Below are 17,649 nucleotides of genomic sequence, written 5' to 3'. Positions count from 1 at the left end.
AACAAGATTTTTAGCCGCAGAATTATAATTAACACTAAACTAAAAAAAGACCTTATGGAAAGGGGTAACAATGAACAAGAATATAGGCAGCGAAAAAAGTAATAATGAATAAGAATGTAGAGAGTCCTCTAAAAGATGGTAGATAATCTACATTCCTTATGAAGTGATGTTTCTACATTACTTGAAACATCACAAGGAGTATCACCTTGAAAATTTATATGTGCAAGCAGTGATGACTTTAATAGACTGTTTTCCACAACTCCTTAAAGTTGAAGAAAATGTTACGTGCACATACACATCACACCATTTGAATTTATTAGCGGCAATACAAGTTAATGCTCTTAAAATTGAAAATATATATAAAAAAATGGTTTTATATATATATATATATATGGTAAAATGGTAAAATGAGAAGATGAGAATTTGACAGTAATGTGAGGCCTTAGTAAGACACAAAAGGAAAGTAACTGGCGAGGGAAGGGGAATGTGAGCTACGTCAAAGAAATCAAAGAAGAATCTTACATTAAACATAATAATTGTCAACATCCATTTTTAAACACAATATAAAAGCTACAACAAAAAAAAAATAACTGAAGATGAAGCTGTAGAACATAGGATATGTAGAGGCTAAGAAACTGACAAAGAATAGAAAGCAATGTATGTATGAATTGAAAAAGTTGTGTACTTATGCATTTGATTTTACTGAAAATTTTACATAGTTGTTGTGCTGGTTTCAGACTTATGTCTGCAGTTTAGGAACTGAACAATTACAATATTGTTATATTTCTGTATATATATATATACATGTATGTATATTATACACAGCAATGTTTCCCAACTTGGGGGTTCTGATGATATGAAGGAGGAGTCATGAAATTACCCTACAACTTTACACGTAAAGAGTAATAAAATCATTTTATGAGAAAAAATCATTTCTTACAAGTACACATGTAATTGTACATGTAAAAAAATAAATTAATGAGATGGATGCGTTTATTTATTGTTTAAACTGTTATCATCATTAAATACTGTAATACATTTTGTCCAACTATGTTATAGTTTTTAGTAACTTCATTAAAAAATATCAAAAAACATTGTCCTGTTGCATAAAGGTGGTACTGATTTGCAAAACAACATATTTTCTATGATTGATCTGCCCCTATCGCATTCATATCTGGCAAAATATAAGAACTGAAAAATGTTTGCCACATCTGTTAATTCATAAAAAAAAAATACTAAAAAATTCACTTTAACTCAGCTGCTGTATCATCTGATCAGCAGCAATGTCACTGATTCACCTTGACACATGTTGTTAGAAAGCGGAATTTTTTCTTTTTTTTCTTATTGCACGTCTATTAAAGCATTGGCCAAATCAAATGCACTAAAAAACATGAGGTTTTCTGCGATTGTATGGGGTCTGGATATCTTAGCTACCCTTAATGCTATGAGATAAGATGCTCCAAATATATTTTTATCAGTAAGGTTTGATTTATAAATAGAAGCTTGTTGTTGACTTCTCAAAGTATGTATTTTTTTTTTTTTAAATTTCAAAGTGATTACTTTTATGACCTGGTTGATTAGATGCCAAGTATTGAATTAATTTTGATGGCTTCATACTTTCATCGGAGAGAACTTGAAAGCAAACAATGCACTGTGGCTTTCCATACAATGAGATAAAACCATAATTTAAATAACTGTCTTTTTACAAATCGATTCAGTGGATGTAGATGGCTTGCTTCGTTTTTTCACAAATTTTTCCATTTTGCACAGCAATCTAATTAAAACAAAATGAATGGTTACGTCGTTTGACTGCATACTAAAATACCCTAATGCCAATTATTATTATTTTCAGTGAAACTACGCTTTTCAAAACTTAAGGCGCCAGACACATGCTTCACATTCAAAACTACACTGATGTTCTGCAATCCCTTATCTCTTTTTTATACTGCTGAGAGCATGATGTGTTCGAATGTATCATATGCATCTTTGAACATAACTCTCGGAACGAAGATTATGCAAGCAGACCAAATTACAAGGAGCAAGTACACATTAAGTTGGAACATGTAAATTGCTCATGTTTGTACACTTCATGCATGCATGTTCATACCTGTTGCTACCAACGATGCTAAACAGATTTAACTAGGATTCATTGGGTTGTGGCTTGGGGGGGGGGGGGGGTTCCATTAAATATTCATTATATATTTTTTTTATTTTTTGGGAGTCATGGACTAAAAAGGTTAATCACTGGTATACAGTACATTCAAAAAGTATTATATACTTATATAAACACAATAACATGTTAAGGGATTATATTTGGTGTGCTGAAAGTAATTTTTCTGCAAAGGTTGGTAATCCTGCATTGTGTGCAGTTTGCTTCTGTGAGCTAGTCAGGGTGGTGCCCCTAATACAAGAAGGTGTGTGTCTGGTTCTTTGTTGTTCAATGTGAGTTCATCACCTTTGAACAATTGAGACCGTGTGCGATCAGAACAGTGCTAACTTTTGAACAGCGAATATATTTTGTCGAATACATATTTTGTGAACACTGTGAGTACAAATGACCAGTGAAAGACCAATCTACTGTTAAGACTTCTGGGATCATCGGTTCCTAATCATCTAGTGTAAGAGCCTTAATCGAGAAATTTGGGAGACAGGATTGGTAAAGGAGTATGAAAAGTGAACCCATCAATACTAGATGAAGAAAAACTGTAACATATAAAAACTGCTATGCAACGTTAGTAACAAATTAATGCAAAAATCAGCCAGACAGAAAAAAAAAAATCGGTGTTGTAATTGTACAGAAGGCAGTTCATAAGAAGTTCAGTTTCATTCCATCTAAAGAGAAAGGGGTTCAACAGTTATTGGCCAAAGATTGTGGAAAGTGAATTCAATAGCCAGAATGGTCTCAACAGTTTTTAGCAGACAATTCTGACAATATTTTGGGCAACATTTACTATACCGATGTGTCATATTTTCATTTATTAAGGTATGTGCATGCACAGAATTCAGATATATGATCTGCCAACAACCAACATGTCTTACATGAAATTCCTCTACATCACCAGAAGATTGGGGTGTAGATTACAATACTAAAGAGAAGAATAGCGGTCCAATATTCTTTGCAGAAACAATAAATTCAACTTATTATTGTGAAATCATTCACCGCTTCATGGGAGAGTTAACTGAGGGTGAAATTAATAATGTTTGTTTTCAACAAGATGGTATGACCATGCATACAACTAGGCTATACATGAAGTTACTGCAAGAGATTTTCAGAGGTGGAATCAATTTTAAGAGTTGTTGCCACCTCATTCTCTGAACTTAAGTCCACCGGATTTTTACTTCTGGAGTTAAGTAAAATGTAATTTTCATTGAGGAAATCTCCATAGCCTGTTGTAACTTCAAGCTGCAGTTTGTAATTTCACCAAAAATATTTCACATTAAAAACTAGTTAGTCTTCAAAAACAAGAAGAAACGCTTATAGATATTCACGGGGAACATTTCTGTCAACTACTACAAGCTAAGTCGATGTTACATATTATTGTGCTACTACATGACAGGTATAGTTACTTTTCGAACCCACTACACAAAAAAATATGATCAAATAAACTTCATCTGATCAGTTTGATTTTAAAATATAGTCACTATATCTTTGTTATGAAAAAATTGGCAAATCATTTAATTTATGAAAAATAAAGCTACAGTTAAATCGAAACATATAATTATTATACGTGTGTACTAGTCTTTCTTTTTCTGTTTAGCTTCTGGAGCTACCGTAAGGTATTACTTCAGAGGTGATATGTATGAATGTAAATGAAATGTAGTCTTGTACAGTCCCAGGTTGACCATTCCTGAGGTGTGTGGTTAATTGAAACCCAACCACCAAAGAACACCAGTATCCACGATCTAGAATTCAAATTCATATAAAAGTAACTGCCTTTAGTAGACCATGGGCTAAGTCAGTTTTCGCCTGTATGTAGGTTTAAAATCTGTAAAGGTAGAAAAATTATGGTTTTATTGTTGGTAATAATCAGATGATTTAATTCTTTCCAAAACTATTCAGTTCATTTTTATATATGTACTACGAATAACGGTAGTTAGATATACACCAATGATTGTTTTGGTGAAGTGAATAAAGAGTAGTAAAAAAAGTAAAAAGTAGTAACAATTTTTATTGTTCAGTATATACTACATTTGATGTTAATAAACTTTTACTAAAATAGGAAGTAAATACTTTTTCACTTAAGTATTTGTACCTTTCTATATTTCCCTTACATAAAACCATTATTACAGTATCTATTTTGCTCGTTTGTATAACGGTAACTCATGTATTTCAACATGAACGGATGGCACAGTTTAATTTTATGTGTAATTTTCAAATAAACTTTAAGCTTATTTTTGTTTTGTTGCATCTGGGCGTTCGTCATTATTAAAAATTGTCCCACCCGGTCAACATTCGCCCGTGACTACAACTTTTTGTTTAATTTTGTATTTCTAAACAATCTATTCTTACCAACAATTTATAATTTCGATATTAAAGTTAGTTCATACATCGTTCACGCCTATTTTTATCAAACCAGAGAGAAGACCACCCGTATTTACGTCTTATTACCGACGTGTATAGTCTTACATGAAAACTTTCTACAGGTAACACAGAACATAACTCGTATTTATACTGCATCAAAACGGGTGCTAATTATATTTAATTATGTATTCAGTTGATGAACAATTCGTTTATATTGATTTAATAAATTTTTTTTAGTAAAGCTGTAAACTCTGCATTTTAATATTTATTTAATGTAATTTTTATCTGAACTTGTCATATTTTTATTTTTTTTGTGGCCAATAGCAACATTACTACTGACCGATTTAGATCTTTTTTGTAATAAGAAGTAAATTCTTGTCTGTAAAAAGGAAATATTTCTTTGTTCTCATTAAACCCAAATGAAGGGTGGTTTCTCATGACCTGTACCTAATTTTGACTGAGGAAATATGGTTACCGTACGTGTGGACATAAACCAGGTGTACAGCCAAACACGCTTTATAATGTTTAAATAGGGTGAGTCACAGTAACCTATGTTAAAATTAAAAAAAAAAAAAAATACAAAATATTATTAATCTAAGTATGTTTTAATATGTAATTACAGCAAATATAATCCGTTTAATGGCGTAACTTCAATTTTTTGGATAACATAAACAAAATGTTCTCCACTGTTTTCTATGCACTGTAGTAGTCTTCCTGCAGATTTAGCATCGTTCTTGCCTGGGATCGCTCTGATTTCTTCTTGTATGGAGGCTTTGTGTTCGTTAATATTATTAGGTCTACTAATGAAACCCACCGGGTTGGTCTAGTGGTGAACGCATCTTCCCAAATCAGCTGATTTGGAAGTCGAGAGTTCCAGCGTTCAAGTCCTAGTAAAGCCAGTTATTTTTACACGGACTTGAATACTAGATCGTGGATACCGGTGTTCTTTGGTGGTTGGGTTTCAATTAACCATACATCTCGGGTATTGTCGAACTGAGAATGTACAAGACTACACTTCATTTACACTCATACATATCATCCTCATTCATCCTCTTAAGTATTATCTGAACGGTAGTTACCGGAGGCTAAACAGGAAAAGAAAGGAAAAAAGGAAAGGTCTACTAATGAACACTCTAGACTTTAGATACCCCCAGATAAAATAGTCTAATACTGACAGGTCTGGAGAACTTGCCGGCCATGCGATGTCTCCTCCTTAGGGAATACGCATGACCTGAAAACATCTCTCAAACCAACACCTTGGGTGGTCAAACACTCTGGGCTGCCGCTCCATCAGTTGGAACCACAGCGCACATTCAAGTCGATCCCATGACGATGAAGCAGTTCAGAAGCAAAGAAATCTTGTAACACCGTTATGTACCCTATCAGAATTGACCGTTACCACACACCCTTTCTCTTCGAAGAAGTAAGACCTGTAATTCCAACATCCGAGAGAGTACATTAAACAATTACACCTGTATTGTGGAGAGGACGAATATGAAGCTGCTTAGGATTCATAACAGACCGGTAACGAATATTCTGTTTGTTCACTGTGCCCGATAAATGGAAATGCTCTTCGTCACTCATTAGCAAGACCGTTTAATCATGATTAAGTTAATAAAATTTGCACCGACATCAGATAAGCTTTGTCACGTTTACTCAGATCTTTACCACCATCATTTTTAGGATGAAATTCAAATTCTTGTGTTTAGTCTGACACTCCCGTTGTATAAACGAAGAAGGACTGTAGCGTGCTTTCTTATCGAGCGCTGAAGGCCGCTCATCGTCGCTTGCTGGCTGTCAATATTTGCAGTTGTTTTTGCGAAATGCACAGGATCAATGAGTCTGATGAAGCATGCTTCAAACTAAAGAACTTAGTAAACTTTCATAAATGTGTCTGATAAAAATCCTCATATAATTATGTAGAATAAACAACATACCTGGAGTTAATATTTGAACTGGTCAGAAAAAACTCAGGATCTTCTTTCCTTAACAACCTAACTACCACTCAATGTTTCGAGCCCTTTTTAACTGGCCATAAAATTCCAGTTGCAGTCTCATGAACAGTTAATCTGTAGGACAAGGAGACTCCATATGGCATTTCTTTGTTGCATGTTTTTCATGTACATGTGTGCGCTACATTGTAACTTGTAAATCTATATACTCAATAGCCCTGTTACATTAAGTTTTAATAGTTACTCTAATTTTTAGAAATTAAATATCAGGCTTTAAAGCCTAAATCTGAGTACTACTTCTACTTAATAATAAAAAGCTACTCATTGAATCGCATGTTACAATGCTCCACCAAATTTGGAAGAAAGTTCCAAGAGTGAATATTAAGTAATCAGCATGTTCAGTCTTCTATTGCCAAAACTGGTTTTTTACAGAACGTAAATGAAAAAATTAACACTTTTCTTTTATTTTACTTAGATTGCATGAATTATTATTACATACCCTATCTTGATACATTTTATATTTTTCATAAAACTTAATTTTATTTTTTGATGTGCAGTAGTTTTTTAATTTTGTAAAAAAGAGTATATTTTGATAGCACTTTTTTTTATTGCAAATAATTATTAGTTAAAAAGAATGTTTACAGTGGTTTTATCCATGTATTTTATTTATGTGTGAAACGTGAGCAATTACATATTTAATCTAGCAAGAGCTGGAACAAACAAAAATAAAAATTATCCCATAGCAAATGACCTACCAGAAAGAATCTTGTTCTGATGGATAACCGTAACCGATTTTAAGCAAGATAAAATACGATTTAAGTTTAATTAATCAACAACATACTAACATCTGCAATTTACATACTCTTTTATAAGAAATATAACGTTCCTACTGTATGGAATTAATACAGTAAAAAACATTAAGCACCACTGGGAGGCCATTAGTTCCCATTTGGGATTTCCCATCCTAGGGCCATCAAAATCAATTACATTACTTTCTTAAGATTTAAAAGTTATGTAAAATATTAAGTTAGTATTAGTTAAAAACGTAGCGGTCAGATGAGTTAAATTTTTCACTGGTCTGTTACTAAAACTAAGACAGACTCCATATGGGAACTCCAGTCAAGTTGTTAATGTAAATGTAACAGGTGATTCATGTCTTATTTTACAAAACGATGATATTCACAATCAAGATATTACACAAGCTTGTATTTGCCAACAAGATGGGGTACCTGCTCGCTGTGCTCTTCAAGTTAGAGATTATCTCAAGCAAACTTTTCCTAAATGGATAAGATGGTAAGGAACGAATGGATGGTACCGCTATCATGTGACTTTGTAATCTGAAATTTTTCAAGGGTTTTCGTCAAATTCGAATGAACTGAACTGCCTCAAGCTGTCAACTGAAAACTCATTTGATTTTATAAGTTGAAACAAAACTTAATTAGAAAAAAACTGTGGGTTTCAATAGTTAAAACAACTAGAAATGTAAAAGGGCAGATAGATGGCACTTTCAACATTTACTCTAATGCGTATTAAATATACATCAGTAAAAAATTATGTTAGTAGTGCTAAAATAGGGCTACTGCGTCACTAGTATCCCTGGCTGCCGCCAGAGAGCGCAAGTGTCGCAGACACCATCTTGGATTTTCCCTTTTTTTCCCTGTGGGAATTTCCCGGTAAATGAAAGGTTGGTAGCACCGTTGAACAGCTGTTGTGTAGCGGTCGGTTTGAAAGCGGGTGGTGGTGCTACCGCCATTTTTGGTTCGCCATATTGTATCGGCGGTCATGTTATGACGTCACAAGGTATGTGTGTGTGTGTGTGTGTGTGTTGAGTAAAAAATATTGGACAACCTGCGTTGTAATCCGTTTACCGATTTATTTTCAGTAGCAGTTAAAATGGAGTCGAGTACGGTCAATATGTCAACACGGTTAAGACAGCGCGCAGTGATCGAATTTTTAACAGCAGAAAATGTGAATCATACGAATATTTTACTTCGTTTAAAAGCGGTTTACGGTAGTGAAACCGCTGATTTACAGGAATGCTGTGAATAGGTGAGCGTTGAAATTTCGCGAATGTAAAACCAGTAAAGCAACTATTGAGGACACACCTCGCAGCAGACGATCGGTTTCTGTGACTTACTAAAAACATCGAAAGGAGGTGGACGATTTGCTTCAGAGTGACCGGTGAATCACTCAGCAACGCGCATCGCTATTCCGTTAGGCATTTCTAAAGAACGAGTAGACCGTATTATCGAGCGATCGGATTACCGTAAAATCTGTGCACGATGGGTACCGCGCAAACTGACGGACGAACACAAACAAAGTCGTGTCGAATGTTGCAAAGAACTTTTACAGCGCTATCGAGTCGAAGGAAACGAATTACTTTTCAATACTGGGACCGAGGATGAGCGTTGGGTACATGATTACGACCCGAAAGAAAAAAGGCAAAGCACGGAAGACAAACATAACGAATCGCCAAAACCCAAAAAATTGAAAACTCAAACCTCGGCGAATTAACTTCTTTTGACGGCGTTTTGGGACGCCAAACGTGTTTATGTGGCTGAGTATCTGGAACACGGGACGACTGAACGGTTTACTGAGACGTTAAGACACCTCAGACGACGAGTATGTAACGTTCGAAAGATATAATCTTGCGACATGACAACGCGCGGCCTCACACATTGCATGCCACTACTGAGGCTCTCCGCAAGCTGAACTTATTCCGCATCCGCCAAACTCGCCGGATTTGGCTCCGTTCGACTTCCACTTCTTCCCTCATCTCAAGAGAGATCTCAAAGGTAATCATTACACCATCGACGATCAGGTGAAGGAAGCTGTAGACACTTAGATCCGAGTAAGACCGCCAGAATTTTTCAGCGACGGGACACTGAAAAAAACTTGTCACACGTTGGTAAAATTGTATCGGTGTAAACGGGATTATATTGAAAAATAAAATACTGCATTTTGCGGCTAAGATATTACATTTTTATTCACTTTATAATCCCTTTTTTTCTATATGAACTCAAATTTCAATTAAAACAATATTTTTGTGGCTTTTTATAATCCTTTGAGATACATTTTCCTCACCATCCTTTTCCTGAAATCCTTATACTGTTTTATAATACAACAAATTTACATCAAGACCGACAGACTAAAATCAAATCTATTTTTTTTAATGTTACAAATTGCATCTGAGGCCTCTGAAAAGAAATATCATTTTTAAATAAATAAAAACCGGATGAGTTTAAGAGAAAATAGTTTGTATGGTAACTTTTATCTCCATAAAAAGAAAAAAGGTACCGTGTTTCAACAAAATTTGAGATTGTGTGTGGCATGGTTTTGTTACACTGATGGGGAATTACTCGGGACTGTTTTTGGAGACACTCTTTTCAAAGATATTGCGAATATAACACAGGGGACACTAATATGGTGGAAACTGTTTAACTATGTAGCAGTAGGTTTGACTTCTAAACCCACTGGGTTGGTCTAGTGGTGAACACGTCTTCCCAAATAACTGATTTGGAAGTTGAGAGTTCCAGCATTCAAGTCCTAGTAAAGACAGTTACTTTTATACAGATTTGAATACTACATCATGGATACTGATGTTCTTTGGTGGTTGGGTTTCAATTAACCAGGCATCTCAGGAATGGTCAAACTGAGACTGTACAAGACTACACATCATTTACACTCATGCATATCATCCTCATTCATCCTCTGAAGTAATACCTGAATGGTAATTCCCGGAGGAACAGAAAAAGAAAGAAAGGTTGGACTTCTAGGCCCACCGGGCTGGTCTAGTGGTTAACTCATCATCGCAAATCAGCTGATTTCGAAGTCGAGATTTCTAAGGTTCAAATCCTAGTAAAAGGCAGTTACTTTTATATGGATTTGAATACTAGAGAGTGGATACCGTGTTTTTTGGTGGCTGGGTTTAAATACCACACATCTCATGAATGGTCAACCTGAGACTGTACAAGACTGCAGTTCTTTTACATTCATACATATCTTCTGAATAGGCTTACCATATTTTTTTGAGTCCAACCTAAGACATATTTTTGTAAATTACTTAAAAGTCTTAACAGTTTACTGAAACGTTAAACTTTATTTATTAAGTTGTATTTTTCACTAGACAACTTTTTTTCAGAAATGTTTGCTTTTTTTTTAATTACATCATAAAATTCACAAGAAACTTCTGAATTAATTTTAACATTTAGCATATGTTTAACAGTAGATACTGAAAATCTACCCCTTTCTGCAGGCCAAACGTTCCCCGTAATTGAAAAACTCTCTCGACTGGAGCAGATGTCCCAAGCAAAGACATCGCAAACTTAACCATTTTAGAAATATTGCAACATGAAATATCAGTCTTTTGAAACACCTTAAAAATTGCTTTCCACTTCTCTTCAATAGTATCTTATACTTTTTCAGAACTTGAACCACAACATACCCTTTGGTTTTGAATTACCTGGTTCAACAATGTACATTCATCAAATAATAGGTCATCATCAATATTTATGAATCTTTTATAATTTCATTAACAACTTGTGCACTCTCTTTTAAATCAGACCAGACAGTTTCAGTTCCTAAATTTATCCACTGAAACTTACTAACTTTATCACAACTGGTTCTCTACAACTCTAAGTATTAGATACTAGAATTATAAAAATTCTCTATGCTTGAGAAGAGTTTTTGTTCCTGAACATCATTATTTTCTTTTAGAGTGCATAGCAATTCTTTGACAGAAGGTGGTATAAATTTGTGGGTTTTTCTTTCCTGAAGTTGACAAATTAATTCAGAATATGTCTGAAATGCTTCTGTTGCTGTGATAGAATTACCTTTCAATTTCAGAACTACATTATTAAATAACTGTAGAGTACCATATACAAATTTTGAAAACAGTTCACTTTCTAGAATTTCAAAAAAATCAAATAATAATTTTGGGCATTTGTCACAAGATAGGAAGTATGATTTTAGGCCATCAAAAATGGGAAGAATTCTTTCTATTGCAGGTAACAAACTAAGGAACCTTGTGCTGCTATGAGATAATACTTTTTTGTAATCTGTTTCCACAAATTCACAGAACTCTTTAAGTTTTGTTACTCTTACTGTACATATGTGAAAATATTTATAAATTTTTATAACAATACCTTCTATGTCCAGGGTTAGAGAATCACATGCTGTTTGGACTGAATTGTGTGCAATTTAGGCTGAGTAACCAATTTCTAAAATAGGTCTATCTAAATCACTGAACTTTTCTGAACACAATTTCATTCCCCTTTCTCTTCACACCACCAAAATTACTGTTAATGTTATCAGCAATATAACAAACCAACTTTTTTTCAAGTTTGTATTTTTCACACACTGCAAAAGATACAGAGTCAACATTTGAGCAATTTCACTTGACACTTTATTGAAATTTAAAAGTTAACGTGAATTCCCTGTTCCAGATTGAAATATCTTACAACAATCAGCATAAGTTTTTCTTCACTTCTGTTTGAGCTATCCATCGTTACTGTTACATAATTAATGTTTTCCAAAGAACATAACACATTATCAAGTATAAATCGCGAAATAACATTAACAATAATTGCCTCGGTTTTGGTTCTACCAGATGAAAATTTTGGATCATGTAACTTTTTAACTAGTTTAGATGTGCAGTCTGATGATTTGAAACTGAGTTCGTGTCCAGCAGTGTGGTATGAAAATGTAGATTCTATAGCAGCACACTCGAGATCACTGTTATTGTTATTGTTATACACTGTTATTGTAATATACTGTTATTACTGTTACTGTTATTGTTATGGGAATAACAATAACAGTTCTTTGGCTTTACAAAAATCTTTGGCTTTACAAAAATTTCTTTTTCTTTGGCTTTACAAATTTCTTTGGCTTTACAAAAATCTCTTATGTTTGCTGAAGCAGTAGCATTAATAGCACTCCTATGTTTAGCTGTTTACACGTGAACTTCAATATCACCCTTTTCTTTATGTACAACAGAAAATTCTCCAGTACATAGTGTGCAACAAACGCATTCATTGTTACGGTTATTACACAAATTCAAAAATGTGTATTCCTGTTGCAGGTTAACACACATTTTCTTTTGCCCACTGCTAAACAATGAGACAAAAAATGAGTAGAGATAAAATGATCAAAATGTGTAAATGAGTTACTTCACGCACAAAAACAATAAAACCACATTGCCCCTGTAGTGTTGCCAAATGACTAAGTAAAAAATTGTGGCGAGACTGGTAGGTAGACCTTCGATTTGACCTTCGTCAAAATCGACATCAGCACTTGCCCCAAGGCTGGCTGAGAGATGCACGGCCGTAAGAGAATGTTTAAAACGCGATGTTGAACATATAGGTCTACAATTAAAAAATATCCTCACCGGTCATAAAATTCTCAAACCCCAGACAGCACTACAAAATGAAGATTGTGCAGGCTAATCCTGAACGTATGGTAAGCCTACCTCTGAAGTAATACCTTATGGTGGTTCTGGAGGCTAAACAGAAAAAAAATGGGGTTAGACTTCTGAAGAGCCTGACACTGCAGAGACTGCAGCTGAGATTTCTTTCTGCAGTTGGTTTACTAAGCCTGAGTCACAAGTGTGCATGTTACTATCGTATAGCTGATAATCCAGGTAAAGTTTTATGTGTCAATATGTGGTGTGTCAAGCAATACAATGCTAAGTTGAAAATATATATTTGAAATTTTTAATTTTTATTATTCAATTGTTACTTACTTTTTGTTATAACTTAATTTTTTTTGCAGTTTTAACATTTTTAAGTAGTACATTCCTTTATTTTCAATCATATAATTTTGTAGTTAAATTTATAATTATATCAAAAGAAAATTTAATTGACCTTTATGACATATAAGGAAATCTATTTATTTATTTGATTGAAATATGACCATACTTTAATTTCAATCTAAAAAAAAAAAAAAGGCTTTTTACAATGATTTCTTCAGTGGGTAGTATATTAAACAAAAATTTACATTTAGAAATATTTAATTCCTCCTGCAAAACAAAAGGTTTGGTTTTTTCATTAAAATGCTGAACATTTCAACTAAGAATAAATACATAATATTTTGAAAAAGAATGCAGCAATTCAAAACACAATGGAATTCATGCTTAATTTCAAGATATTAGAATCACAAGGCTAGACGCATCAAAGGCTAAACACACTGATACTAAATCAACATCTAAAAATATTAATTTGTAAAGTTTCAGAAAAAGACAATGGATTGTGTGAAAGTTTGTTTGAACTGAAAGGTACATGAATTTTCCTGAAAAATGATCACCACAAATAAAAAGTTAATAAATTTTTTTTACATGATTCTTTGACCAATATAATAAAAATCAATTTATAATATTATAAACTAATAGATTAGATTTAATTGATAGATTTTAAAATTTCATTCAAATTAGCATAAAAATTATCTATAATGGTTACATTAATTTTCTGAATTATATCAATTAGATAAATAGCCGACAGTAACTAAATAAAATCAATATAGCAATATAAAAATGACAATATAAAATTAAAAAGTAGCTTAAAAAATGAACTGACCTTCTAGCTTTCTGAATACATTTAAGAACTGATTTTCTAACAAATAAACTCAACCTGGTTAACTTCAAACTATACCACAAATCCATCATGTACAATAGCTTTTTATAATTCCAATTTGTAATTCTCATAACACATACAGAATCCAATGATTTCCATACTTTCAGAAAATTCTCTTCTCTTACACCAGGTGCTTCTGGCCAATTTTGCAAACATATGAAACTCTTGATTAATTGATCATCAGTGAAATAACTGGACATAGAAGGAAAAGCATCACATAAATGTTTGAAAACTGGGTCAGAAATCGGTTTAAAATTCTTACTAGAAGAATATTTAGCAGCTTTCACAAAACTAGTAAAATAATCATCAACAGTTTCTCCAGTCCAACAATCTTTGTCAATGATACTTTTAAATTGTTCTTCTGTAACATCATAACCATCTATTTTGGTATTACTCCTATGAATAGTCTCAGAATAGTTTTGATTGTTTTCAAAATAATTATGAAACACTTCATTTTCTAATTCAAAATATATTTTTCCTTTGTTTGAAGTTGAATCTTCATCTACATTTGGGTGAACAATTGTGGAAAAAAGCCTAAAACATTCTTCACACTTTTTAAAATCACTTAGAAATGACTGTGAGCACAAATCCCTAGTATTTTTAGTCAAATTAAACGATAGAACAGTAGAAGGTGCGATGAAATTCCTCTCCCGGCTGCAAAATAATCTAAACTGCATAAACTGTAAGTCAGTAGCATACTTTAACACAGTCAATCTGGGTATCACTCGACCTAACATGGTGTGTATAACAACTAAATTATTAAATATAATGTCAATAATAATATAAATAACTATTTAAACTGCACAACCTTAACCAAAAACAAATATCTGAGCACATGGGTAACTACAATCGAAACCACTACATACAATATCGATAGATTTTAAAATAACGATCGATGAACTCTAATTACGATGCAGTAAGTTCATAAATTTTTGTTCAAGCGTTCAGTGTGTATCTAAACGTTTACTGATGTATCATAAAATTATACGTAGTTCATAATTTTTAGTTATTTGTGGTTCCAAAATATTGAAATCTTGGTCTGCGTAAAAATATACGTTAAGAATCGAATAAATCTGTCGTCTAGCCCCTGCTATTCCGTACAGTTTCCAGAACCACAATTTTAAAGCTTTTCTTATAAAATAGAAAACGAGAGAAAATAACATTTTAAGTAAAATAGTTATCAAAAGTTATAACCAATTCAATTGTCTTCCTAACACAATAAACTGTTATTCAATCTTTTGATAAGTTTCTAAAATTTATTTTTGTCTAATCCTCAATTGCATTTAAGTCAATCTACGAGACTAAACATTTTTATTCTGTTAACTGTATGAATGCTATATGTAGCATTCTTTTTATTTAGTTTGGTATTTATTTTTTATTTGGTTTATTTTTTTATTTTAATTAGTTTAGGATTTATTTTTGCTTGCTTTGTGTATTACAAGAACAAATTGAGAATATTCACCTTCAAACAAGAAACATCAGTTGGATGATAAGACAAAATATGAAATCTAGTGAAACAAAAGAACTGAATTAGTCAGAATCTGCTCAGTAAAATACATTTTTTCAAATTTAAAAACAAACTCTTGTAATGACAAATTGAACTTCAAAGGATTTTTAGCTTTCTTCACAACCATCTTCAATGATTCAGTTTCAGTAACTAGCCTAGACTTTAGTTTTATTCACTGAAAGTGGTTGCAAACACAGCTGAGAATGTTTTAAAGTAGTTAAAGCATTCAACACATTGAATCTGGTTTGGCTTGTTGCTAAAAAGTTTAATTTTTAAACATTTTCATTAGGAACCACAAAGGGTGAAAACATAAAATCTTGATTTTAGGTAATTTTATGTTTCCTCAATACAACAGCAGTATACAACATTTCATATATGATATAATGTAACACATGTTTTATATTGTTGATATAAAACAATCAACTCTAATAAATTTTAATTATGTAATGATAGTAAAATATTATGAAATAGTTATTTTCTTGACTAAATTTAGAACAGGCTACCAAAATTATGACAAAGAATACATTATTATTAACAGCTATAATAAATTAATGATACTCGTTATTAAAAAAAAACAAAACATAAAAGCTATGATGGGTATCAGTAAATCTAGTAGAAAATATTCCATGAGAACTGTTGTCATTAATTATTATCTTCTTCAATAACAACAGCCTAACATCCATTTTTAATTATTTAATGAACAGATTAACTTTGCAGCTTATAAAAAATGTATTCCTGACCATTATTTGAATCCAAAACCTTCTGAATGAAAGAGAAAGACATGATACTGTTCCATCATAGAGGTCAGCAGAGTATTATTATTCCCTTTATTTAATATTTCCATCATTTATAAGTATGATTCCTGCGTAGCTTTGCTTTGAATGCTATTTACAACTCAAAAATTTCTCTGATGAAGTGTAAACTTTAATAGGTAGTTGAAGAAAAATAAATGATTGATTTTTCATTCAAGTTTGCAGTTAATGATTTAATTTCACTTGTTACAAAATTCATTTCAAATAATCATTTGATTATGTAAAAGCTTGTTTTATTTGTACTGTTGCTAATTTTTGTAATTCCCACATAAGTGGCAAATTATGTAATGTCTAATCTTCCATTCTATTCAAATAACTTATGGAGTTAATAGATAAATTTATTTTAAGTTGAGAGATCATATGTTGTCAGGTAATAATATTCCATTGAAAATTAATATAATTACACTATTTGCTGTTTAAAAATAGTCAATTGCTGAGGAGCTGGTCAAATTATTTTGTACATATGCTTCAATGCTTATAACCAACTACAATTTTTTTCTACAGAACAATGAAATAATGCTACTAGCGCTCTCCTACAACCGCGCTTTTGGAGAAAGTAATAGAATAACAGAGGCTAGACATCATCAAATGTCACTGTGCCCGGTTAGTCGTATTATTAACAGCTGGCACGGCAGATACGAATTTAACCATTTGTATGAATATGTAGGTTAAGGTGATTTATGCTTACATCTCCATTAATTTCTAAGTGCTTTGCAGAATGCTAGTTGTAGTTAAATAAACTTTGATCATTGAAAAAATGTTTTTTCCGTATAAATAATACAGGTATAAGACTATAAATAAACTGAATATAGATAACTATTGTACATAACCATGAACGATAGGTAAGAAGTTTATTTAAATTTGTTATTTTCTTTAAAAGTATTTAATTGGCGAAAGTTATATTTAATTACTAAATAACAAGTTAAATTTTTTACGAGATTTTTATAAAGACGGCGAGATGTCGTATTAATAATTTAATTTTTGTTTATGTTCCAAGGCTGTAATCAGTGTTCCTGTGTTTTTTTTAGATCTTATGGATATAATATTTCTTATGATAATGAACACTTAGTGAAATGCCCACTGGAAATGTTGGAGTATCTGTTTTGCTGTAATATGTTTTGTGTCGCTGTAAACGGTATTTAGTTTTTAACAAATTATACGAAATTTTGCAAATTCAAAACGATAATTTTTTGTGACTGGTTATATTTTTCAGTGGAATTAATTTTTTTCC

General features: G+C 32.4%; 2 protein-coding genes across 4 annotated transcripts in view; one reads left to right on the top strand and one right to left on the bottom strand.

The window, feature by feature from the left end:
- Nucleotides 1-15,046, bottom strand: part of LOC142319240 (FAST kinase domain-containing protein 5, mitochondrial) — a 45,695-nt gene extending 30,649 nt beyond the window's left edge. For both annotated transcript variants that reach the window (XR_012755145.1, XM_075356283.1), the window contains exon 1: nucleotides 14,043-15,046. Coding sequence is in view for 1 of the 2 variants with exons in the window: in XM_075356283.1 (XP_075212398.1) it covers nucleotides 14,043-14,836 (794 nt within the window). In the remaining variant the exon portion in view is untranslated. The remainder of the gene's footprint in view (nucleotides 1-14,042) is intronic.
- Nucleotides 15,047-17,008: 1,962 nt separating this feature from the next.
- The window catches only part of Fbw5 (F-box and WD repeat domain containing 5), a 101,950-nt gene continuing 101,309 nt past the window's right edge, over nucleotides 17,009-17,649 (top strand). The window contains exon 1 of one of the 2 annotated variants that reach the window (XM_075356281.1): nucleotides 17,009-17,260. In XM_075356281.1, coding sequence (XP_075212396.1) covers nucleotides 17,250-17,260 — 11 coding nt within the window. In that variant the 5' untranslated portion in view covers nucleotides 17,009-17,249. The remainder of the gene's footprint in view (nucleotides 17,261-17,649) is intronic. The other variant, XM_075356282.1, reaches the window with a different exon arrangement.

The sequence above is a fragment of the Lycorma delicatula genome, chromosome 2 (genome assembly GCF_047948215.1).
Source record: "Lycorma delicatula isolate Av1 chromosome 2, ASM4794821v1, whole genome shotgun sequence".
NCBI classification, from domain to species: Eukaryota; Metazoa; Arthropoda; class Insecta; order Hemiptera; family Fulgoridae; genus Lycorma; species Lycorma delicatula.
The sequence above is the reverse complement of the archived record's forward strand: the minus strand, read 5'-3'. Positions and strand labels throughout refer to the sequence as shown.